General features: G+C 50.6%; 1 protein-coding gene and 1 long non-coding RNA gene across 5 annotated transcripts in view; one reads left to right on the forward strand and one right to left on the reverse strand.

The window, feature by feature from the left end:
- The window catches only part of ZNF366 (zinc finger protein 366), a 63,962-nt gene extending 44,701 nt beyond the window's left edge, over positions 1–19,261 (forward strand). For both annotated transcript variants that reach the window (XM_008536631.2, XM_008536629.2), the window contains exons 3-5: positions 2,948–3,139; positions 12,289–12,463; positions 15,321–19,261. In XM_008536631.2, the coding sequence (XP_008534853.2) occupies positions 2,948–3,139; positions 12,289–12,463; positions 15,321–15,814 (861 nt within the window). In that variant the 3' untranslated portion in view covers positions 15,815–19,261. The remainder of the gene's footprint in view (positions 1–2,947; positions 3,140–12,288; positions 12,464–15,320) is intronic.
- A 929-nt stretch (positions 19,262–20,190) lies between these two features.
- LOC139075188 (uncharacterized) lies at positions 20,191–23,909 on the reverse strand. 3 transcript variants are annotated; one of them, XR_011525332.1, is made up of 4 exons: positions 23,562–23,909; positions 23,054–23,337; positions 22,497–22,614; positions 20,191–22,348 (listed from the first exon to the last, which is right to left on the reverse strand). It is a non-coding gene; the product is annotated as an uncharacterized lncRNA (long non-coding RNA). The 3 variants fall into 3 exon arrangements; XR_011525333.1 differs by having other exon boundaries at positions 23,054–23,222; positions 23,562–23,884; XR_011525334.1 differs by having other exon boundaries at positions 22,497–22,737; positions 23,054–23,222; positions 23,562–23,873.
- Between the last annotated feature and the right edge of the window lie 1,684 nt (positions 23,910–25,593).

Genomic DNA, 25,593 nt, shown 5'->3' on the forward strand with positions numbered 1-25,593 from the left:
CCTTTTTCACCTGTGAGACCTGCTTCATGTGCAGGTGGCTCTGGGGGAGCAGAGGCTGCCCGGGTGGGTCCAGGGGGTCTGTGCTTCCCTGGGGGAGCCCCTGCCTCGCTGGGCGCAGTGCCCCATAGTTTGTATTGTAGGAGGCACGAGAGAGCATCTTTCTCTGGTATGTTTGATCTTCCCTGCCCTCAAGTCTTCAAGGAGAGACACAGGCCCAGGGTCTAAGTTCAGCCACAGCCCTGGAGTCATTCAGAATGAACTAAAACAAGGCCCCGGTGGTGTCCGTGCAGTCATACCCAGCCGAGCTGACTTGGATCAGCTTTGAGCTTCTGAAGGCGAGGTTCACGCCACTGACCTCTACCCTCACACCCTTGACTTCAGGTGGTTTTCTTTTCTCTCTCTCTCTCTTTTTTTGTTTCTTTTTCTTTTTTCTCAATTTTTTTTTTCTTTTGAGGAAGACTGGCCCTAAGCCAACAGCCATGCCCATCTTCCTCTATTTTATGTGGGACGCCTGCCACAGCATGGCCTGACAAACGGTGTGTAGGTCCGTATCCAGTATTCGAACCAGCGAACCCTGGGCCGCCAAAGCAGAATGTGCAAACTTAACCACTGGGCCACCAGGCTGGCCCCCTCAGGTGGTTTTCTTGTCGGGAGAAACTTCCGGCAAGCCAGAATTTCTAAACACTCTTTAATTCTGAAAGGTCAGTGGAGGACTTGGTCCAGCCAAGGTAACATTTCTGCTCTGTCATAGTGGGTTTCATCTGATAGGTTAGGACAAAACATGGGGCGTCTTCTGGCAGCAGAGATGAAAGGTGTAGCTGCCTTGTGGGCTCGCACAAACAGCTCCTGCCCCACTGAAGGCGCCGTAGAGACCGTCCAGGGAGGAGGCAGCTGCCCGGTGCAGGAGCCATCCACGAGGAACCCAGACCGAGTTTCAGCCACAAAGGGGAGCGTTGTCTGGTTTCAGGGACTCCTACATGTGTGGAATCAAAGGAGCCTATAAAAATTCTGTAAGATAGTAGATAATGAAGTCAAAATGGGAAAGACAGCTGGTATCTGAAATGCCTCAATTGAATTAGGAAACAAGATGCATTTAGTCAAACAGAGAGGGGCAGGATTTACGAACACCTGCTGTGTGCCAGGAGCTTGACTCCTCACTGAATCCTCTTCAGCATCTCTAGGGCTGCCTAGGCTATCCTGACTCCAGATTTGCAGGTAAAGACACCGAGGCATGGGGGTGTCACCCAGAATCTCTGACTCTAGCGCCTGAGCTCAAACCCTGTTGTCAAGACTTCCCCTTCCGCACCCCCTTCCTGCCCTCACCCCAGCAACCCTGCAGGCTCCCTCTCCCTGACCTCACTGACCCTATTAGAGACGTAGCAGCTTCCTTGGTTCCCCAAAGCTGTGTCCAGGCTCCCATGCACTTGGGTTCTAGGCCAGCCCACATGTGAATTTTGCTTTGGATGCAGAATTCTCTTTAGAGAATTCCCTAAACAGTGAAAGGAGATTCTTCTCCTTGGTCCCAGCACAACTGAATCATAGCCAAGTATAGGGACAGTCTTGAGAAGAAAGATGCTAAAGTAAATTTTAAAACCCATCAAGAAAATTGTTTTCATAATTTTAGACTCACTGTTTGAATACACAGCACATTTTAAAGACTCGTCTTCTTAGGAGGACATTACGATTTAGATCTCTTCCTTAGCATAAATCCGTGCTCCTCTGCAATCACCCAGCCTAGAGAGTATTCCAGCTGGGGAGGGTCCCCAGGTCCTCCTGACCTGTGCCCACTTCATCTTGAGGTGAGGGAGCCCTCCCCAGGAGGGGCCACCCGACTTGTCTGACGTGATGCAGCCAGTAAATGGCTGGGAGGGACCTGAACTCACCCTTTGGTGCCATGGGCTCGCCCAGACCGAGGAGTGGTGCTTTCTCACCATGTCCCAAATTAAAGAAGTGGAAAGGTAGGCAGAGAGAGTCAGCCTGGACCCCCTCCCGCCTTAGGTCATCGCTGTGGACACCAGGCAACAGAAGGTACTTATATGGGGTTTTTAAGGTACAATTGTTAGCTTAGCTGCTGTTCTAAACTTGTAATAACCTTAGTTTTAATGCCATAGTTCTCTAAGTTTTCCTTCCAAAAAGTCATTCTGGGTCAAGATCTCTGGCACAGGCCTTGGCGGGGAAGCATGGGGAGTGAGGGTTGGCAATGCTCTGCTCCTCCTGCGAGTCCTGGACGGGCTGTCAGGTGAGGCCTCGAGGCTTGAGGACTCAAAACACTCCCCACAAATAGCAGGAAACTAGAAAATCTCCTTCTGTCCTGTTTTCTAATTCAGAGAGCTCTCTTGTGCCAAATTTCTCAGAAGCCGGCCTCAAGGAGGCTCCACGGCCCATCACAGAGGTCACCGTGGCCGGTTGGAGCCCGGTGGGCGGGGCCATCTCAAGAGGTGATTGTCAAGTTGCGATTTACTGAAGTGTGGATAAGAGTTGTTCTTCTGGGATTTCCAAGTCCATTAATGAGAACTGAAGAGAACGTTGGTTTTCATATGGGAAATGGTGATATCAGTTTAGGAGGTTTTATTTTTTCATCATCATGAAAGCCGAATTACAGGCGCATTTTGCATATCATTCCTCAGTGCTCTTACCAAAATCCTATTAATGCCCAGAAATGTCACTGTAGAATTCACCCCACCAGCAGCAGGGACAACGAAAGCAATGGCTTTCTTTTCCTCTAAAGGTCTGGCTAGTTAGTGGTTTTCAGAAGGAAAAACAGATTGTCTAATCAACACTTTTCAAGAAAATTGCAATTTAACAAGGCCAGAGCCACACCATTTGGAACTCAACATCTATCCCCAAGCTCTCCGTGGACCTCTGTGGCGAGAAACACGGAGACTGCACTCCTGCTGAGAGCGTGTTACTTGTTAACCATGGCTTTTTGAATCTCGCCTCCTTCCAGGGCGTGAAGGAGCACAAATGCGGGATCTGCGGGCGGGAGTTCACCCTGCTGGCCAACATGAAGAGACACGTGCTGATCCACACCAACATCCGGGCCTACCAGTGTCACCTGTGTTACAAGAGTTTTGTGCAGAAGCAGACCCTCAAGGCACACATGATAGTCCACTCTGACGTGAAGCCTTTCAAATGCAAGGTGGGCGAGGGGCCCCGGGAGGAGTCCCGAAAGAGAGGGCTCACGGGGTGGTGCAAATGCCACATGGGGCCGGGTCTCTGGGGAGCCTTCGACTGTGTTTCACCAATGGGACCACTGAGGCTCAGAGTGGGTTCACGGCCAACCCCAGGCCCATCTGCTGCTCTGTCCTTTCCACCACACCCATGCACACCAGTGCTCACATCGGCCCTCGGCTCGGCCCTGAGCAGCTGCCCTGTTTGTCTCACTGTGGAATCAGAGCCCAGGGGGTAAGGTAGCCGGTGGTGGGAAGTATGAGCGGGGAGGCCCATTTGGGGAGCAAGGCCGCTGAAGGATGAAGGTGATGTGGGGAGCCCCCGCTCTAGAAGGGAGCCATGGGGCGTCTCCTCTTCCCCTCACAAGCCAATGAGGAGAACACAGAGAGCAGTCAGAGAAGCTTCCAGCATTGTGCCTCGCCCTTTCCTCTGCTCCCAGCTGCCCTCCAGACGCTTGGGCTGAGCAGTGTAATTCGAGGGCAGGTTTCCCAGAGATGATGAAAGAGATTCCGAGACTAGCCCCTCAGAGAACCTCAGACATGCTTGCTTGGGCCGAGGAAGAACTGAGCGCACAGAACTGAGTGCTTCTCTTTATTCCTGAGTACCATGGGGCACAAGGTTTGGGCTCTTATTTCGTCCCCAGGAATCACGTTGGAGCTGGAGATTTGTAAAGCTCAAGGCGCTGACTGGTTTTACCCAGAAATGCTCTGGCTCCCCACGCTGGCCCCCTCCTGACCCCTCCCCGCCTTGTTTCCCTTCTCTTCTCCACTTCTAAAATGAGAAGGAATCTGGCTCAGGATTGGGTGATTTAATTCAAGGAATGTACCGGCAAGTGTCATCCCGGTCATGGTCACGAAGAGAGGGCTGAGGGGAAGATGAGGGAAACCACGTCGCTCGATTCTGCTTGGAATGGAAGGTCTCCCTCTGTCTGGTGCTGCCTGTCCCGTGGGGTCCAAATGATGGGCTCCATCCGCCCCATCTCTATAGGACGGTCCCTGCGCCCCGGGGCCGTTCCTGCTGTAACCCTCTGCTGCATGTCCCCACTTGGAGGAACCCCCTGCGAAGCTGACTTCTTTCCTGTGTTGGCCACTCCTGGACGGGGTGAGAGGGGTCAGGAGCCAGAGCTTCCCTCGACCTGTGCGGGCCCCTCCGGAGGCGGGGGAGGGAGCCCCCTCCCTCCAGCCCTTTTCCTGCCGCCCACTTGTGTTTCCCCTCCTTTCCTTCAAGTTCCCAGTGGTTCGAAAGTCACTGTGTGTCCATCTTGAGTCTTCCGAGCTGAAGCAGGGAGGAAGCTGCGTGCAGGACCGGCTACATAATTCACGGGGCCTGGTGCAAAAGGAAAATGCGGGGCCCCTTGTTCAAACGTTATTAAGAATTTCAAGACTGTGAGAGGAGAGCATTACAACAAGTTCAAGACCTTCCTAGTCTGGGGCCCTGGGGGACAGCACAGATGGCACCCCTGGAAAGCCAGCCCTGGCTGCGTGAGCCCCTGGGCCCCCCGGCCCACCTCTTCTCTCTCTTTAGGCACGTCTTTGATTTCCTTCCTGCTTCACTGAACCCTGGAACCCTTCCCTTTAACCGAGCTGTTCCCTCCTGCCAGGGGTTTGCTGTTTCCCGTAATGGAGGTGTGCACGAGGACCCTTTACCGTCTTCATTCCTCGTGTTGAGTTTACTCTTGGGCATTGAGCACGAACTGTATTTTTTGCCTTGTCAACACTGGAGGCAGAGCGCATAAGGTTGTTAGAATACGAAGGGAGCCATTGGCAGAGTTCACAGTCCCCCCAAAATGCATGCCTGTCCGATCCACCCAACTTGACCTCTCCCTCGTCAGTTCAGGTCCAGCAGTTGTGGTGAAATCAGGCAGAAAACGTCCCTGAGATGGAGGGATGTGTCAGGGGGCAGAGCCAACACAAGAAGGGGCTTGCAGGCTGGGTGTGATCTCGGGGCACAGAGGCAGTTCCGCTTCTCCACCCTCCAAGGCCTCAGGGGACATGGAGGGTTTCTTGGACCAGGTGGTATCTGAGGATTTTGAGGGCTCCCTCTAGTCCCAGCGTGCAAACACTGCACAAAGCACTGCGGCCTGGGCCCGCCGATGCGGTGAGCCAGCCCAGCGTGAAGTCTCAGGACTCCCTCTCTTCCACCATCCTGCCGATAGGGTGCCATCCATGCTCCAGAGGGTGTCTGACGGTCACCATCACGGTTCAGAAACTCAAGGTGACTTCTTCCTGAGGGTGGATTGGGCTCTGGATGTGTGGTCCACACCAACGGAACCCTGACGAGAGGGGCTTATAGCATGGAATGTCAGCTTAGAAATGATGCTTAGTTTACACTCTCCCGTGGGAGACGAGCCTGGCACAGGAACTGCGATGGTCACCTGCAAGGCTGCTTCCTCCTGATGGGAGGTGCTCCTAGGAGACCACACTACAGGTCAGGGGGCTGCCCAGGAGAGTGTATCTGTCATTAGAATGGAAAGAATTGGCTGTTGAAGAGGATTTGTGTCAAACTGAGGTGGCCCTTCTCCATTCTTAGACATTTCTGAAACAAGAACAGGTGTCAGCCATCTCCATCAGGAGCTCTCTGTCTCCTGGAAAGTGCCAGAAGCATACCAGCAGGTTCTTCCTCAACTTGTCCCGTCTCCCTGCAAAATGTCATCCTACATGGTGTCATCTTTGTACCATCACCCTTCTTCATTACAAAGAATTTCAGAGCTCATCTGAGTTTACAGATTATGTGATGGGGCTCTGGGTTTTTGTAAACCCGCTCCAGATTGCACGGTGAGATGGGCCATCTCGAGATGGTGTCCTGTGCACCTTGCTTCCCATCCCTGTTGTGCTGGATTCGTGGGAAGCTGGCCCTGGGCAGAGGTTGTTGGGGGTTTGGGAGTCGGGAGAGGAATGGAGGACCATTGCTCATCACTGTGCAGTTCGTAGCCCTGAGACAAGAGGCGGCTGGCTGCACGGCGATGCTGGGGAGCAGGACCGGACAGCTAAACCCGAGCTTCACCGTGGTAACGGGAGAGTCATTCTCTTCACGTGATTGATGTGGCTGGAAAAAAGAGACAGGCCTCGCTGCAGCCATCCTCCAAGGATTAGCTCTGTCTCCTTTACCCAAAAACTTGTGAAAAAGGGGGATTCTTTCAGTAACAGATTCTAATTTCTTGGGATTCTCCACTGAAAATCCTTCCTAACATACATTGCTCCCTGTGGTGACGTGAACTGGTTCTCTGGGCTCTGTGCTTGGCAGAGACAGCTGTCCACAGCAGGCAGAAACGTTCGCTCACTGTGGGATCAAGCTTTAACAATAGGATGGAAAATTAGAGGGGAGGAAAGGTTTCCATTCTATGTTTCTGTTTTTTTATTCTTATGAAAAAATTCCTCCCCTTCTGGGCTCTTTGCTGTTGGCTCGCCTTTGGGCTCTTTGCTCCTTGGAGCCAGCTGGAGTTTCTCCAGAGCCCTGTGCCTGTAGACTTAAGCCGGGTTTCAGAAGTGCGCTTCCCAGATTCTGCGTAAGCACACGGGGGTTGACTTGGATGATATCCTTGTAGTGGCCACACTCCATAAAAGCAAAGAACCAGCTGCCGTCTTTGGGAAACCTGTCCAGGAAAAGCAGCCATCCAGAATTTCCGGGACAAACTCTCCTTTGAGATGGGTGAAGCCGGGAGCTGCCTAAGTTATGAATCACCAGGTCATCTGCAGCCTGGTCTGAGCAGAGGGCCGAGGGCCAAGGGGAGAGCTGACAGAAGAGGATGAGGTCTCCCTGAAAAGGGTCCCCACCTTGGCCAAACTGGCTCCATTTTCCCCTCCAGCTCCTGGATGCTCTATCAGGGGAGAAACCAGGTGGGGACTTTTAGGGGCCCAGTGCTTGGGATCTGGGCTCTTGGGCTGGCAGGCATTGAGGGGGTTAAGGCAGTGACCAGATAGCAGCCTCTTGGCAGCAAAGCCTCCTCAGCAGAAGGAAGGATATAGCTGTATGAGCGGCCTCTTAACAATGCCTCACATGTCCCCAGGGGCCCGCCTGCAAATAGATTTCATCTTGCTTTCTCTTGTACTTTTCAAAGCTTCCTGTTTTCTCACGGTCCTTTTGGACAGTTTACAGTCTCTCTCTCCCTCCCTCCCTCCCTCCCTCTCTCTCCCTTTGAGGAAAGGAACACCCTTCTTATTAAAAGAGAGAGAGAGAAGAATGGAAGGGAAGGGCGGCTGAGCGAAGGCCATTCTCCTCGGCTGGGCTGCAGCTCTTTGACCTTTTCCCTCTGAATAGGCAAGTGCAGGCTTCCGGGTGCATCTCAGTCCTCAGGCTCAGAGCTGGCCCGTTGGCATGAAGTAGCGTGCCTCTTCATGGCTTCGTGGGCCTCTGGCCCCAGCCCAGCCGCTGCCCACTGCCATCACCCTGTCAGCACACAGTGACTTCTCCAGGACTCTGGCTGTCAGCATGGTCGCTGGGGCTCACGGGAAGTTGCCTGGGGCAGCTCTAGGCTGTGGACCAGGGATGGAAGCAGGGCCAGGAGGACAGAATTAGGAGCTCCTGTGGAATGAGGGAACCGGGCATCTGCCAGCTGTTTAAAGGGCTGACTGATGATCAGGGAGCCAGATAACGGGCTCTTGCAAAGCCTGCAATTGGGGGCGAATCCTCTCTTTCCATGCACACTCCCGGTGCTGCATCAGGCACGCCTGTCTCCATTTCTAGTGCGCCTCAAGGAACCTGGCAGGTATTTATTTACCCAAAGGATTCCTCACTTGGTCCATCCTTTAATATCATCTCCAAATAATTTGGTTTAAAAAAGACAGCACCCTCATCTTCAAAGATCTTTCTATTTCTGGAATGTAAAGCAGTCGACTATGGACATGAGAATAACAGTAAAAAGAGTTAGTATTTCTTGAGCTCTTACTATTTGCCAAGCCATTCACCTGAATTATCTCATCTGATCCTTACAACAACCTTCATAGGAGACTATGATTATCATCGATGTTTTACTGAAGAGAAAAGGAAGCAAGCTCTCCATCCCTCCGGGGTCTCACCGTCACCCTCTGCTCTGCCATCTCCAAGCCTAATAATCCTTGCAGCCCATTTAAGCATTTCTTCCAATTTTCTATAACATTTTGAGGTCCACCTTCCTCTTAAAAGTAGGTAGGGACGTGGGTGTGGATGGAAAGCTGAGATTTCATGTCAGAGGCACACTAATCCTGTAATCGCATGCATCGAGCATCTGAGAGTTCACGGTGGGGCCCGGGGTGGGGCTGGTTGAGATGAGCACCTGCAAGATAACGCCTGAGTCCTCACCACTCCAGCAGCTTCCTGGACCAGCACCCGTCCCTATTTTAATCTCCACAGACCTTGGCAGGAGATGATCCAGCAAATCTTGACTTGAGCAAACTCCTAGCCTCACATCTCATGATTAAAGGGGGCCTTTTAGATGGCTGCTCTTCCCAAGAGAAGCTAGAGTTTCGTGCTCCCTCCCAACCCTCTTCTTCCGTCCAGTTCAACTCCCTTTCTCTACCACAGTGATTCTGCTTGGAGCTCACATTTCAAATCCCCCAGGGCACCATCTGCAATTGATCCAGTCCTCTTTCTCCGGCCTCTCCTCCCTAACAGTGACTGAGAGGGCCCCCTCCCAATCTCACAGACACAAAATATCTCTACACACTTGTGTATTGTCTGTGAGGACAATCTTCTGAGGAAGATGAAGAGGCCACGTGTTCTGGATTAGGACCAAAGGATTTTGTGGAACGTCAGAGGCTGCGAAGAAGATGCTAAGTGCACCTCCCACTGAGACGTGAATGATGTCCAAGTCCTTTAGGTCCTGAGTTAATTGTCTCTATCCTTCTGCCACTGAGGAGTTGAGTTTGCAAATGAGCGTGTATAGGTTTAATGGGGGAAATGAAGAGAGTTGGTGATGGCAACTCTTTTAGATACTCTTTTAGATTTTTCATGGGGTAGTGATATTTTCCTGACTTGTTTGTTTATTCTCCCAACCCAAATACCTAGATAGTCATCAAGTGTTACGACGTGTGTAACCCTGTGTTTGATGCTGAGGTTGGCCACGAAGAAAAAGAAGGAGGTCCTTGCATTTCCGAAGACTGCCTGGGACACCTTGCAGTGTCCCAAACATTTTTTGGAGTTGACACACCTTTACTCAGGGCTTGGAAAGCTCTCCACTGGCCACCAGTAGGCTACCACAAACCACGAAGGATAGCTCTAGTATATAAAAATTAAATTTTATCCACAGCACAAAAATCAGTCTCCTTTCACAATCACACATCAGATAATATAGCTGACCAGTCATGTCCCACAGACGACCTTCCCTGAGGCCATAGGCCTTGACTTCAGGGAACAATATCGTTTTAATGTCCTAATGTCCCCACGTACCTCTAAAATGTCCCTGGAAGCTCAGTACTGAATGATTTGATCCAGAAAAACACTAGAGGAGAAAAGCAGACACTGGGCTGTGATAAGGATAGTAAAAGATTGCTTTTGTGGGCCGAGGAAGAATCTGGAGGATCCCCAGCAGCGGCCATCATGACGTGTGCACCCCGCTGTGTGTCTTGGGTGGGATGGGGTGGTGGCAGCCTGGGCAGGTGAATCTCGGGACCTGCTCTAAGCCCAAAGTCACAGCAGCAACAAGCAACTGTCGTGGTCACAGCAGTGCTCGTTACTTGCCTCTAGTTTATGGTTGATTGAAGCGTCTGAAAATAGTCAATGAAGAGACTTTCTTCTTGTGTCAAAACAAAAGCAAAGGGTGCTGTCCGCACACTTCAAGGCCAGGCTAAAATTCCATCTGCTTCATGGAATCCTTCAGACCAGCTGGCGTCTGACACTCCAGCAATCACAGATAATAACCAAGAGTGGAATCTTCCCAGGCCCTTCCTGGGAGCCAAGAGCAGAAGGCACCCATTTCTTCCTTCCATTCTCTCTGTCGGGCCCAGAGGACCATGAGACCCACCTGGGCTTGGATGAGTGCAGTAGCCTCACTGAGCTTCCAGCCTCCAACCTCTCCTCTTACTTGTCTTCTACTTAACTGCCCATAGCTTTGCTGCTTTCAGATCTGCTGCTGCAATGTGCCCACCCCTTCACTCACTCAGCAAATGCTCCCTGAGGACCCACTGGGTGTGGAGCTGGGTACCCGGCAGGGATTATGACAGACAGGCAGGCAGAGCCTTCAGAGATGTTGCCGGCTACTGAGCGAGAACACGTCTCAAACAAATACTGACTGAAGAGCTCATCATACTCAGCAATTCTCACAGCAGAGAATCAGGGACCGTCCCACACACGAGAGTGAAAGACCTGGCCTGAAATGACCGCGGCTGGAAATACCTAGTGTAGGGTCTCGAGCTTCAAAGCTCTTTTCCTTGGCTGAGATGGAGAACTGGACAAACTGAGCCAAGAGGCAGGGCTCTGCCAGAACTCCCCACACCTGCGGAACCGGGCGCAGGTCGCTAGAGCTCAGTGGACTGTCTCTGTTGAGACTAAAAAGAAAGCAAGCAGCCGTCCCACACGGAGGCTTGCTCCTGAAATTAGACCAACTCCCTCAGCCTTTTTCCTCTTGGGTCACCTTTTCCAAATGAATGTGATGTGTGGGTGCTCTGAGCACTGAGTGTGGGACACCAGTGTGCCAAATTCATTCTCGCTGGTAGGGAAGTAAAGAGGGAAAAAGCACTTAAAACCCCCAAATATGAATCATTCAGAAATACAGAACCAACCATTCATGATCCATGCGTGCATTATCCGTGAGAAGACTGCAAACCCAGGCTGGCTTCCTCTTACAGCCCAGCCTTCTTTCAGGCTCATCTCCCAAGGTCACCGTGTGTTAGGTCCACCCATTCCTCCAAGGCCAGCTCAACTCCCACCTCCACAGCCACCTGCAGAAGATGTGGCTTTCACGAATAAAGGTGCAACCAAGCATCGCCGACACTGGCCCTGAAAACATCTCTCAGTGAGAAAGGAAGACTGGTGTCAGCTTCAGAGGATGCCGTGCCCCACGTCTCTCTCCCTCCATGTCGCGGGCCTCACGACGTGGGCCTCTGAGGTAGGGCAGGAAGGAGAAGGTTCCTCCCCTGCACTCTGATCCAAGCACAGGCACAAAATCCTTCTCTGCGCTCCTCCCAGCACAGCCAAGTATGGGCTGGGCTTCCCGCCGCCCGCTCAGCTAAGGTGTGGGGACAAGTGAGTGCCCAGGGCAGCTGTTTCTGCTCTATGCCGTCTGCATCTGCACACATTGCCTTTGAAAAGGCCGTTCTACTCTTCCGAAAGATGTTGGAGAACCGCTGTTGTGGTCCGTCGTGTATTTGCACTTTGGTGGAAACAGAAATGAAAAGAAATGAGAAAAACATGTTTCCTTTTCGTATACCTAAGCTAGTATTTTCAGTACTTTAAATCTCTACCCAGAGAAAAGACACTCCTTCCTTTACATGTCTCTTTGCTCCTTTTACCTTTGAAATCCATCCTAATAATTAGCAAAGTGGAAAATTAGAAAAGCATTGCCTGGCATAGTCTGACAGCAGAGTTACACTGGGGGGACACAGTATAGTGTGGTGGCGGACTGTGTGGTGTCGATGACCTGAGTTTGTCATCCTAGCTCCAGCACCCACTCGCTGTGCCCTGGCCAAGTGCCTTAAACCCTCAGTTTGTCCATCTGTAGAATGGGGGTGATGACAACTCTCATCGCATAGGACTGGTATGGGAATTAAATAAGATGTTCCATGGCAGACGTAGGACAGCACCTTCCATAGTGGAAATGCTCCGTAAATATTAAACAAGCATTGTATCCTTATTATTAAAGTGAAGCACACTTTGAACAGTTGCTTTTCAGATCAGCTTCCGTTCTTTTCCAAAGGTTGCATCAAAAGAAGCTTTTCTTAAAGCCTTGCAATTTTTACCTTGAGTTTAAAATCCCTGAATGACAGGATCCACGCCTGCTCCCCCTCTGAGCCTGGGCACAGGCCAGCCCCTCCCTGGCTTCCATGGGGACACGTTCCTCAGAAGCAGCTTGAAATGCCAAGATCCAGACAAAGCAGAAGCAATGTGGGTGGCAGCTCTTCTGTCCTCACGCAGCGGGATGGGGTCCACCTGGGCGGGTTCCCCACCCGCCAGTAACCTGTGCTCTCCTTCTCCCCTCTCCGGCAGCTGTGTGGGAAGGAATTCAACCGCATGCACAACCTGATGGGCCACATGCACCTGCACTCCGACAGCAAACCCTTCAAGTGCCTTTACTGCCCGAGCAAGTTCACCCTGAAGGGGAACCTGACGCGCCACATGAAGGTCAAGCACGGGGTCATGGAGCGGGGCCTCCATTCTCAAGGTAATCCCTCTTCCAGGAAGCCCCCCAGGCTGCCGAGGCCAGTGGACAACAAGTGGGAGCTGAACTTGTTTTTAGGGGCTTAACTTTGGAGAGTCATTCTTATTATTGAAAAAGGGAGCATAATTTTCAAGACCCCAGCAGAGTAGCAGGTGCAGGCTGACAATGTTACCATAACAAATATGAGGCTGACACCTGAAGATAGTAAGAAGGTGAGTTACAGAGAGTGAATTGGAACATGCTAGCGACGCCAGCTGGTACCATCGTTAGCTCTTTGTTCCAGACGCGGCATCGGGGGCCTTGCCTCCTCACCTCTTCACAGCATCTCCAGGCTGGAGTAACTGCTGTTAGCCTAGGTTACAGCTGGGAAGCCGCTGGGGGTGCCTTCGGGATATGATTTGTCTAAAGTTGCTCAACTGAAAAGTGGCAGAGTCAGGATCTGAACACAGACCTTCCTGACTCTAAAGCCAGTATCGTATCCACTTCATCCCCCCGCTGGTAAAGGGTGTGCGACTGTCCTTTCCTTTCTGAACAACAGATCTGCAGGCGCCACTGTCAGCAAGCAAGTCTGTAGCAGCCTAGTCTCCTCTTCCCGTTCACCACCAGACACGCCCGAGGACCATTTTCCTGCTGGGTAGGGCTGATGGGCCCGCGTGCAGAGCACAGGCTTCCATCTCCCCCTCTGAGTCCTAACTGAACTGATGAAAGCTTCTTGTCGCCTTTCTCTTCTCTTAGCAATGAGAGTTTCTGTTCCCGATCCACTGAATTCAGCAGGTTGCTCCTTAGGCACCTGAGCAAGCCGCCCCTCAACAAATAGGCGTCAGTGCGCTCTGTCCGACGCAGCGCCACGCGCCGGGCCAATTCGAGGGCAGTGAGTCCAAAAGCTCCTGTTCTCTCATCATGAGTACGATCAAAGCACAGGGCTAGGCACTTCAGAGGCGTTGTTGTTCACCCCCCAATTCTACACAGTAGACTGGATTAGTCTCATTTATTTAAGAGGGGCCCGAGGCCCAGAGGTGTTACACAGACTGCTCAAGCTCGGACAGCAGGGCTGAAGGGAGAACGGGCATTCTAACTCAAGACTTTCCAAATCAAGTGCTCACTCCGCTAGGGGAAACGGGCTTCGTTTCCGCTTGCTGCTTCTCCCACCCTTTACGAACGTGGTGGCGAGACAGGCAGACACATTCCTAAACAGGACGCACACGTGCAGGCACAGCGTGGAGCAGCATGATCGGGTTCCTCACAACACTCGCTGAGTTTGTGGTGACTCCTGGGTGACAGAGAATGGCGGTCATCAGAAAACAAGGCCTGGAAGTGGTGTCAAAGCCCTGGAAAATTTCTGTTTAAAAAGCAAAAGAATTGTTTTTTCTTGACAGCATTTTCTCCCTGAATTATTCTTTTCTGTCTTGAGTTATCTGAGCCGCTTCCCAAGCCAGGCTTGGATTTTTCCAGAATAGATGAAGTTTGCTCTGTCACTGGGGCTGGAGACTTAGAAGGCAATGAGGAGACAGTCCTCCCTCGGAAAGCCTAACCCGGTCACCACAACTCTGTCATTCTTCTAGAAAAATAAAGAACATTACAATTTATCAGAGAGGTGCTTTGAAAGCTTTTAACACACTTTCAGCAATTCTAATGTTTTCACCTGCAAAGGGTGTTAGCATTTTTTCACTCTAGTTTTTGAAGTGGCTCAAAAATCATGACCCAGATTAAAAAGATCCATCCTGAGCCCCTGACAAGGTCAAAGCTCCAGGTGGCTTCAGCAATGCAGGCGGAGCTGGACAGCAGCTTCCTGCGTGCGGCTCCACCCCAGGAGCCCGGTTCTGCTGCAGCGCCCTGGGCTCTGGCTGCGCCCCGACCCCTCCCTCCTCCTTCTCCTCTTCGGTCACCCCCACCTGTTCCTCAGGGCCTGACTGCATGCCCACCACGGGCAGAGGCCTTCAAGATCATGTCAGGTAGAAAGCTACCACGTGTCTGCTGGCTGCCCAAAGGCCTGTCCCCACAGGGCCCTCAAACTGAAACTAAAACTGAGACCCTCTCGCATCTCTGTGCCCGACAACAGGGACTCCTGTGGTGGGACAGACACACACAGGGGCGTCGGAGCCTCTCAGAGGACCTCTGTGCCCTCCCCACTCCACCTCTGCCTAGGGAGCCTGGTTATGGGGTGACCTCCTTGGCGTCAAATGAAATCTTGGGGTTTTTCTCAAGATGAAAATACCTTTATTATTGTTTTATTCTTTCTTATGGTAAAGTATATGCTATTGAAGATAATAAAAGAAGAAATACACTGGAAGTGGAAAGAAAAATGTCAAGACCACCTCACTCTTGAGATTTTGACATACGTCCTCCTAGACGTTTTTCGATAGAGACAGGTAGGGAGATAGGGAGATAGATAGCTAAAACTAGGCCTACACTATGAATATATATGTTTTTTATTTAAGATGTAGAGAGAATACCCTTTCATGATCATTAGTGTCTCTGCATCTTTTACACGTATTTCCTTGTGTGGATCTACTATTGTTGATTTAACCAAACCTCTGTCGTTAAATAGATACACTGTTTTCACAGTTCCAGTATAAAAATGTGGGGCTGAGCATCCTCACACTGCACTTTGGGCACCTACCTGCCTGTTTTCCCGTTCAAGTTCTCAGTGGTGTAAGTGCTGAGTCAGACACAGGCTGACTTTGAGCTTTGGCCCACAATGCCAAACCCACCGTGAAGGGGCAGTGCTGATGTGACCCCACCTGTGACAAGGTCCATCTCCCCACAGCCTTTCGGGAATGTATCTGTGTTTAAAAGGTGACTCACACTGTGCCACCCGGCCCCGGGGACCCCTTTTCACGGCTTCTTTGTCCCCCTGCAGGTTTCAGCAGGGGCCGGATGGCGCTCGCGCAGACGGCGGGGATGCTGAGGGCTCTGGAGCAGGAGGAGCCCTTCGACCTGTCCCAGAAGCGCGGGGCCAAGGCGCCGGCGTTCCAGTCGGACGGGGAGAGCGCCAGAGGCAGCTCCTGCCACGAGGAGGAGGACGAGGACCCCTGCTTCGAGGGGGAGCGGGGCAGCCCGGGCCTGGCCCCCCGCAGCCGGCGGCGCTGCGCATCCCAGGAGCCCTCCCAGGCCGAGCCAGACCCCGGGGCGCGGGAGGAGGCCCTCGGGGAGCAGGAGGCCAAGCCCATGGGGACTCCTCCGGGGATGGGCAGGGGCAGCCTCATGGCGGAGGGTCCTAGCCGCGGGGCTCTGTTCAGCTCCCGGCGGGGCTCCTCCTTCTCTGATTACTTGGACTTCAAGCACAGAGATGAGAGTCTAAAAGAATTACTGGAGAGGAAAATGGAAAAACCAGCCGTGCTTTTAGGCATCTAAGGACAGTTTTAAAACTCCATTTGGAAAATGAGAACCAGGCTGTGCAAATGTAGCCGTCTGCCTGAGCTGCCATTTGCTGGAGCCCTGTGAAGGGCACTGATCTTCCCAAATGGCTCCAACTAACCGAGCAGGGACTGTCTTCAGAGATGCAGATGCCTCTCAGGTCCTTCCTTGGGCCCTGGATGTTTACCCCACACGTGCAGGGGTGTCTTTAGCACTGTTCTGAGGATTTCCAGCGTAATACACTGTATATAACCTTCTAGATCTGGAATTGCAAGCTGATGCAGAGGGTGCTGAGAAAGCCTGTTTTCCTTTGACTCATATGCCATACATGGTCAATTCCTTTCTCATGGCAAAAACATGGTGCTTGACATGTTACCTTATTAATGACTATTTAGTTGAATGTGCGAAAGTTATAATATTTTTCCAGATAGATGAAAATATTAGTAGTTGTATGGATAACAATTGCCTTTATTAAATGGTCAAAAATACCAGAAATGACACAGGAGGGGGAGTTATTGAGAAGGATGCTCTCATGTAGTTGCTAGAGATACAGGATGAAATTGCGGGAGACTATGAATGATTTTGACTAAGGAAACTCCAGCAACATTTAGGTTCCCACCTGAGGCTGCCTTGTCCTGCTCCGGCCGCTTGGCCGCCTTCATCAGCTGCGGCACAGGGAGGGGATTTTCAGACGGCCGCCCGATGGTGCTGCGGCTGCAGGCCAGCAACCTCCCTCCTGGACACCTTGCCCTGAGGCCCCCCGGCCCCCGGGGAAGCAGCTGCAGGAAGCGTGTCCCCAAGAGTGGGGGTGGGGAAGGAGCGCTCCCTGAAATCTAAGCTGGGACTTCCTTTGGGTATGGGAGTAACCACCAGCCAGTCACTAGGAGGGGGACGGGGCCCTGTTCTCAACGCTGCCTGCACGTTAGAATCATCTCGGGGAACCTTTTACAAATAGCAGTGCCGGGCCTCAGCCCTGAGACGCCAATTTCATTGGTCTGCAGGGGAGCCCCAGCGCTGGCATTTTCCAGAGTGCCCCCGATGATTCTTACACGCAACCAGGGTGCGAACAACAGACTGAGCTAAGACAGAGGCTCCAGGACCCCTCCCGGAGACTCCATCCATATTTCTGTTTCTGGCTTCAGACTCATTAAGACAAAGAGCAGGAGACCTCAAAGCATGCTGCTGACCTGGGCCCTCGGACCTGTCCTGTGAAGCCTCACGAGACGACACACACACGCGTGCACACACACACACATTGTGTAGACACACATCTGCTGGACTAGAAGATGATGCCTGTGGTGTGGATGGTCCCTGAATGTGTAACAATACACCGCCTGCCTGCAGTTCCTAGCGATGTCTTCCTGGGTGCTTGCGGCCGGATTCCAGGGTGAGGATGACCGACGTGGGTGGGGGAGCCCAGCGGGCCGGCTTCCTAGTAAAGCGGTGTTGACAGAGTGACCACACTCAGTCACCTCTGGTTCTGTGCTTGTGTTTACGTAAAACCTGCCCTTCGGTTGGTGGTTTCAATTCTTGCCTCTTCATTGTCTGCCTTCCTCTCCTCCCGGAGTGCCCGATGGGTTTCTTTGGAAGACCTGGCCTGTCCCTGACTGTTGGACGCTGGCTTTCTCTCTGGGCCAGCGCGCTTCCTCCCTCAGCTCACTGCACTGTCCTCGTGCCCCCGTGCGCTTGGTCGGTCCTGACACACGTCTCCTGCCACCTGGCCTGAAGTGCCCTCTTTCAGCCTCAGCACCACCACAAAGCACAAGGCTGCGTGCGTTTCCTGCAGCCACGCCGTCCTGAGGTCAGGGCAAGCAGAGCAGATGCGGAAGGCAATACTGCGGGTTCCTGCAGTTACAAGCACAACTCTGAGCCAAGACCCTGCTCCAAGTCCTCAGAAGGACAACTTGCCTGCCTTCCCCTCACTCTTCTTAATTCATTCTTAATAAAGCTCCTCAGTGCCTCTGATGAAACGGCCCAGGCAGCTGGCAGAGTGGCCTGCGAGGCCGCCAGCTCGTGGGGTCCCGTTACATAGTCATTCCTGCAGGAGCCATGTGTTCGGGACCCACTACAAGGCTGCAGGCTTCCAGTTTGTTCTGGGTGTGCCTCGCTGGAATAGCAACCAGGACATCTAGAATAGCAGGCCCTAGTCTTTTCCAGCCCAGACAAATCACGTGACGCTGTTTGAGGAACAAGTTAACGTTGAGATGGAGAGAGTATGGTCTAGAAAGGTGGTTTTCCAATTGTGTGTTGAGAGGCCAGAGGGCCCTTGTAGACCCCTCCAGCGCAGCCGGGGAAGGAGAGACCCCCAGCCCTCATGTCCACTCTACTCCAAGCAGCCCACACTTCGTCTGTGTTGTATGTTAGCCTTCCACGTAAGATTTCACTTGGAGGGAGGATAAAAGGTCGAGGAAAAGTGATAAAAAGCTGTTACGGAGCGGTTCGAAACTCTGTTTTTACTTCTTGACTCTGGGTATGAGAGACTTAATTAGATCTAACCTGATGGTTGACATACACCGACCTTCTGAGGGCCGAGGCTAACACCTTGGTTTCGTATGTGACCAACATCCTGGTTTGCCTGGGACAACTGTGGCTTATACTTGTTGTCCCAGGGTAATTATCAATAGTGTCACTTTAACTCTCAAAAGTGTCCCAGTTTGGGTGATAAGTTGTATGGCACGCTCTGCGTGCGTGCAGAGCTAAGGGGAGGGTTGGCCAACCTTGCCTGTGAGCTAACGAGCAGGATGCAAGGCTGGAGGAGGCCCATGGGGCCATCCTCGGAGAGCGAGGGATGAAGCCATCCAAGGCTGCCCACACTCCAAGGGCCAGGACAGCATGACGTTCATCGCAGTGTGACACTCTGAAAATAGGCCACTGCCAAAGGCTTTCCAGGCCTTGGAGCACTGTCACTTTGAACCAGCCAACTGACCGGCCAGGTGGCATATTTTTCTTTTATCCTTTTTATTCAGGCCTATGGTTATCCCTGCTTGTTGCCTTTCAACTCATTCTCTCTTTTTAAAAGTTTGACCCCCCCACCCCCCACCCCCGGGCCAGGAGACTGAGGCTGGCCTTTCAGGACTCAGCAAAGGTAGTGGTGCGTTTGCATATGCAGGGTTGCATGAGGAAGCCCAATGTGCATACTGTATTTATTAAGCCCTGAGAGCATTTAATAAAATATTAACATCATTGGAATTAGGATCTTGGTCTGCTTTGCTGGAACAAAATGTAACAGAGCTAACATTTAAAATCCTCGCATATTTGGACAACGTGACACCAAATGTTGATCTTGTACAGAATTCTGGCTTGCTATTTAAAAACTAAAACTCCAAGTGTGTAGCAACCCAAGTTGTGAATATTGCTTTCTGCTTCTATGAAAAACCTGTTTACCTGAAAAGAGCATGTAACCTATATTTTGTTAATTTAAGCAAATAAAGACACGTTGAAAAAGCTGAGTTAATTATTTGCAAACACCTGGCATTTTGCGAGGCAGCTGCCCTTGTCATGTCTCACTCTGCCCTCCCGCCCTCTGCGGGTGGTTCCCGTCAGCTGGGCCTCGGCCGCAGAGAGACACAGGTGTTGGAGTGGCCCTCCCTCAAGGCTTCAGAAAGGATTAGTGACCTCAGCCCACCTCCAGGCAGGTGACAGCTTCCTCATCCTCTTCTTTCCTGTTCAGAAAAATTCATTCTGGGAGGGCATCCCGGGGAAGTGGGAGGTTAGAGGCAGGACTGCCTTTCTCTGCATCAACTTCTTCGTGGAATAAAGTTCCACCAAGAGGCAGTGTGCTCCATGGGCAAGAGCACAGAGCCTGGAGCCAGAGTCCTGGATTCAAAGTCCAGCTCTCCCAAATCCAATCTTTGGGATCTGAAACCAGTTTGTGAACCTCTCTGTGCCTCAGTTTCCTCATCTGTAAAATGGGACCAGGAGTAGTACCTCCCTCACCAGATTGGTTTGTGGGTTAAATGAGTTAATATATGCAAGACGCCTATGCGCCTGGCTCACAGTTGATGCTGTGTATGAATTAGCCGTTATTATCATCAACAAAGTGGCCAGAAAACTGAACACTCAGCTCTCTATCCTCAACAGAGAACTCACAAAACTGTCCATGTGGGAAATTGTCCATTTCTGTGGGGGCTTCCTTTTAAACATGATACACTGCTACATGCCAAGCTCTGTGCCAGGCGATGTACACACTTGATCCCAGTCAAGCCTCACACAGCCCTGAGAAGCAAATCTCATCTCTGTTCACTGACAAGGAAGTGGAGTTCAGGAGAGTGAACTAACTTGCTCCAGTGACCTGGCTGGCAAGTTCCTCCCGTGCCTTCAAAGCGTATAGGCTGTAGCGGGTTGGGTTCTCTGGAAGGAGGTGCTGAGACAGATTCAGGTGTGAGGTGTTTATTAGGGATTAGTGCCAGCGAAGAGAAGGGGGATGAAGGAAGATTGGTGCAGAACTGTGACGCAGGCCTGACCACGCCTCACCCAACGTGACGGGCAGCTGAGGGGGCAAGGTTTGCCCATCAGAGTTGTGCCACACTGGGCAGAGATGTCCATGGGAGTGTGGCCAAGGAGAGAAAACAACTCGGCAGAACGCCGCAGGAGAGGGAGTGGTGCAAGGTGTGGCTGACGTGGAAGGCCACTGAGCATGGGTGGAACAAGAGATTCACACTTTCTAAAGCTCGTTCTGACTTGAGTGTGGAGGAGGGGTTGGAAGGAACCCAGGATGATGCTGGGAGACCATTAAGAGGCAGTTTCAATAGTCTGTGAGAGATGATATTGGCCCGGGTTAAGGAGGCAGCAAACAAGTTAGAAATGGATGGGTCACATTCTGTTTTGGAGGTCCAACCAACTTGTTCTACCGAAGGCAAATTTTAATAATAAGATAAATGCATATTTTTCTAAGTACAAAATAAATGAGGAGCCATGAAGTCCACCTCCTCACATAATGACAGAAGGGATAAATTAGATTTTTACAGCTATCATAAAACTCCTGCTCCTTACTCGGCTGGCAAGAGAGCATATTGACCAAGTAATGTATGTGGAATTAAGTCCATCTGGCTTCTCTCAGTTTTGTTCTGAGTGATACTTGGTGAAGAAGTAAGTAGTCGAGACTGAAAAGACAATGAACCTTCTCAGACACAGATCCTGGGAAGAAATGGCATACTGAAGACAAGTGAGCGCAGAGTTAGAAATCAGAAAACCAATGGAAGGAGGCCAGGACTTCGAGACCATAAGGTGAGGCTGCAAAGAGTCCTTTTCATCTCCATAGACCCTGAGGACGTCTCCATCCAGCCAGGAAAATAATACATGTTCATGATAATGACGTCGCATGCTCAAAGAGCAGTTAATCGTCTCTGCCACACTTATTCACTACGTGCACTCCAACTACATTTTCATTTTAAGCTATTCGGTTCACAAAGGGGGACAGTCCAGTAATCTGGAAAATTTTATTCAGGGCACATGTCATTTTGCAACAGTGCAGAAGAAACGACATGCTGTCACATGTTGAGTCCTCAAGTGAATTGGCCTATGGCCCCGTAGACAGCTCCTCAAGAAGAAATAAAAACAAAAACGTGTGGAAGGAGTTCGTCCCCGCCCTTTGGAGCTCACAGCTCTTAGCAGGCCTATGGAGGACAGCAGGAACATCGCTCTCAGTTTTTCAAATCTCCTTTCTCCAAACCTCCAAAGCCTTAAAGCTGAAAACTGTCCTGCCTGTGAAACCCCAGGTGTGGGCACAGCCCAGGTCCCTGAAGCATTGTGGCTTTTCATTTCTTTACGCCGCAGAGCTGAGCCAAGAGTAACTTCCAGTCCCGTTACGAATCTGCTCTGCAAGTGGAGGAAGAGCACGCTCATGTGACAGCTGGGGAGTGACCCTTATGGGATCTCTGGGGACCCAGTATCAGTGGCGCTCACTGTTTCCTCTTCTCTGGATGCAACAATATATTAAGAGAGGAAAAAAAAGGAGGTTGGCTCTTTTCATGATTTTCCTTTTTAATTTTTGTTGAAAATGGAACTGTGTTCTCTTGATCCTTCAAACAAATGGAGGGGAAGTGGAAGCCCAAAAGTTTCTCTTAGGTTCCCCAGAGAGGGTGGCTGTGTTTGTAGTGTGATGTGGGAAAAGTCCTGGTGTATCTGCTGCATTGTCACGTCGCACCAGAGTGATTTGCAGTAGGAAGCGCGGGATGAATACGATTTCTAAGTCAGAGAAAGTGATGGAGCCACAGTCTTTGAACCAAAGATCTCAATTTGCCCTTCATCTCTAAGACGTGCTTCCCCCGACCTCCGCCCTCGTCTTTATTAGATGATGAAAGAAACCAAGAACACTCTCTGAACTTGACCCAAACAACAAGTCCAGCCAGAAATCCTTGCTGTTCAGAATGCACGTGGGCAGGGAGGGTGAGCTCAAGGACAACACAGAGATGAGAGGCAATGTGCAGGGGCCGTTAAAGTTCTGGATCACAACTGAACAGTCATCTTAAGCTGACATTTGAAATAGGCACTGCGAGCTTTTCCCAGGGCAGATCTTAATAAGCAAATGATCTTTGGAGGGAAAATCGAGAGAGACATTAAGAGACATCGCAAAGGATTATGAAATACTTCTTTCAGTTTAGCAATTCATCATACTAAGCACGCTGGCAAATAGTTTAGTTTCTTCTAGAAAGTAGTAATAATGAAACTGGTCTCTAACCTGTGTCAGATGAGGGGATGAATGAGGTAAACCTATTAATCATTCTGGGTTTGCAGAGACGATAGCGGTGTTGTTTGTCACTGTTGAAGGACGGCTTCCTGCCCCACCTTCGGCAAGTCTAGAGAAGAAAACAGCTCACTCAGAGGGGCAGGTTATCCGAGTCAGAATAACTTTTAAAGTCCTCAGCTCTAGTTTCGCAGACTCTGTCCGTACAACATCAAGTCAGTCGCCGCTTCTCACTCTTTAAAAACCAATTGAAAATAAAAGAAATATGAAATCCCCAGCAACAGCAAAGTCTTTACAGGAAGAAAAAGCAAACATCAAAGGAGGGTTATGCAGGGTCTTAGAAACAGATAATGCCAGTGTCCACCTCCCAGGGGACATTCGATAAACGTTCGTTGAGTGGCATGGTGCTTCTCTGTGAGCTAGCTCTGCTGACGGCTCTAATCCCCTAGAAGTCACTCGAAGCCCCGACCTGAAGACACAGGTGACTTTGTGGATTTCAAAGGGCTTGTCTTTCCAAAGTTCTGTGCCCTCCCCGCTGTTAATCCACTTACCCTCCTGTGGAGACGCCTTTGATCTCAGGTTCCTCTGATCGCATGCTTCACCTTATTCAGACTGCTCGATCCCCGAGAAAGGGCTTGGCCACCACTGCACCATCTCCAGCAAGTTTTTACACAGACCTGAGACTGGCTGTGGCCACTCTCCCCTCTTTTCCTGGTGATACTGTGAGAGGGCATAAGATTGATACACTAACTTACCAGGAAGATCCTTCAAGGGGACCTGTACAAAATGCTGCTCTTCAAAAATATGCATCTTCCCATTAAGGTGCATTAAGACCCTGCGAAGAAGGAGGGGGCGTCCAGAATGGTGGTGTGAGGATTCCAGTGAACTCTCACCCCCAGAGAGACATCTACTAAACTGGTAAAAATCGGCAAAGACAATCATTCGAAATCTCCAGAGACTGACCAAAGGGCTTACAACAATTTAAGAAATAGTTATTCAACAAAATCTATATAAACTCCTTAGAACAGTGGAAGGTGTGGTTGTATCCATCCCACCTACCCAGATCCATGTTGGGGAAGATCATTCCAGTGGGCACGACAGCCAAGTGGCAGCTCCGTGCAGATGACCTCTTCTGGGTGGGCAGCCAGGCAGCGGAACCAGTTCCTCCACCCTAAACCCCTGCTCAGTAAAGAGGAGCTGAGTGAGTGGGCAGCTGGTGAACGCAGCCCCGGCTTCCCCCACAGCCCTGTGTGGTGGAAGAGCTAGTCCACTGGGTTTGGAAACCAAGTGGCAGCTCCCATCTCCCGCAGTTCCTGGTGTAGCAAAGCTATTCCGGGCCAGCTGAGCCCACCAGCTGAGCAGCGGGTGAACACGGGCGGATCGCATTTCCCCTCACTCTGCGCTAAGGAAGATCTGATCTGGGGGAGCGGCTGGTGGTGCTGTTTGTACACATTGTGAGTGTAATTGGCACGTTCACAGGTTTTGCAATATATTCTTTTTTTATTGTGGTAAAATATACGTAACATAAAATCACCATTTTAATCATTTTTACGTATGCAATTCAGCAGCATTAAGTACATTCAGAATGTTGTATAACCATCACCACTATCCATTTCCACAGATTTTTCACCGTCCCAAATAGAAACTCTGCACCCACTAGACACCAGCTCCCTGCCCTCCCCTTCCCCAGCCCCCAGTAACCTAGGTTCTACTCTCTGTCCCCGTGAGTTTGACTGCCCTGGATAACTTCATGGAAGTGGAATCGTGCTGTTTGTGTGTCTGGCTTACTGTACTCAGCATAATGTTTTCAAAGTTCTTCCTTGCTGTAAGGTGTATCAGTACTTCCTTCCTTTTTACGACTGAGTGATATTCCATCGTATGTCTACACCACATTTTGTTTATCCACTCATCTGTCTTGTAATGAACAGTTACTTGGGTTGTTTCCACCTTTTGGCTATTGTGAATAATGCTGCTGTGAACATGGCTGTAGAAATATCTGTCTGAGTCCCTGTTTTCAATTCTTTTGGGTGTATACCTAAAAGTGGCATTGCTAGGTCTTATGGTGATATTAGGTTTAACTTTTGGAGGGACTGCCAAACTGTTTTCCACATTTTGCATTCCCATCAGCAATGCGCAGAGGTTCCAATTTCTCCGTATCCTCACCAATGCTTTCAATTTCCCATTTCTTGGACAATAGCTATCCTCATGCGTGTGAAGTGTTATCTCATTGTGATTGTAATTTTTAAGATAAAACATTTAAATTTCTTTACTGTTAATGCTGAGATCCATATTTAGTTTTACAATCCCCCTGTTTTTTTTTCTCATGAATATCAAAAGAGAAAATAAAAGATGGACCAGAGCTTTTTCCTTGTGAATGGAAACTGGATGCCCCGGGGATCTGCGTGGGTTTATTCCTGCCGTCTTGCTGTTGTTTTGCGCCTCCTACCCTTCAAAGGACAAGGACCCTGCTTGATTTTAAATGGAAGTCTTTACTCCAATTGTTTTATTCTGTTTACGCTGTCCGTTTTTTTCTCTTGGCCTCTGATCTTACTCTTTCCTGGGACTTGTCTGTGAATGGTAGGCGAGCCCTGTGTCTTCCATGTGGGTGGGTGGGCGATGGCAACACGTGTGCTCATGCAGGTGGCAAAGCGTATGTCCGACCAGGATTCACGCTGCCAGGAACTGTCTATCTCTTTGTCCAAGGTTGCAAACGGTAAACTGTAAAAACGTCCAAACAAACAAACAAAAACCCACTAAACCTCTATGAGACGTTTGTTGGTTTGTCTGTAGATAAAAAGCCAATGTGGTTGACTTAGTCCTGACACAAGTTGATTTGTGATCAGAGCCTGGACTGACCTTCTAAAACTGTGGAGTACTGTTCATTCCTCAAAACCTCAATGCTTACTCTCAAAGTTAAAAATTTGTCTGTGGTATTTGCCAGCCATTATTTTCCTCTTTGCAATAAAAACGGGGAATCCACAACTTCATCTACTGATTCAAGGACTGTTTGTTGAGCACATGCTCTGAGACAGGCCCTGTGCTGGGAGCTCTGGAGACACAGACATGGTCACTGTCCCAGATGACCTTGAGG

The sequence above is a fragment of the Equus przewalskii genome, chromosome 13 (genome assembly GCF_037783145.1).
Source record: "Equus przewalskii isolate Varuska chromosome 13, EquPr2, whole genome shotgun sequence".
Lineage (NCBI taxonomy): Eukaryota > Metazoa > Chordata > Mammalia > Perissodactyla > Equidae > Equus > Equus przewalskii.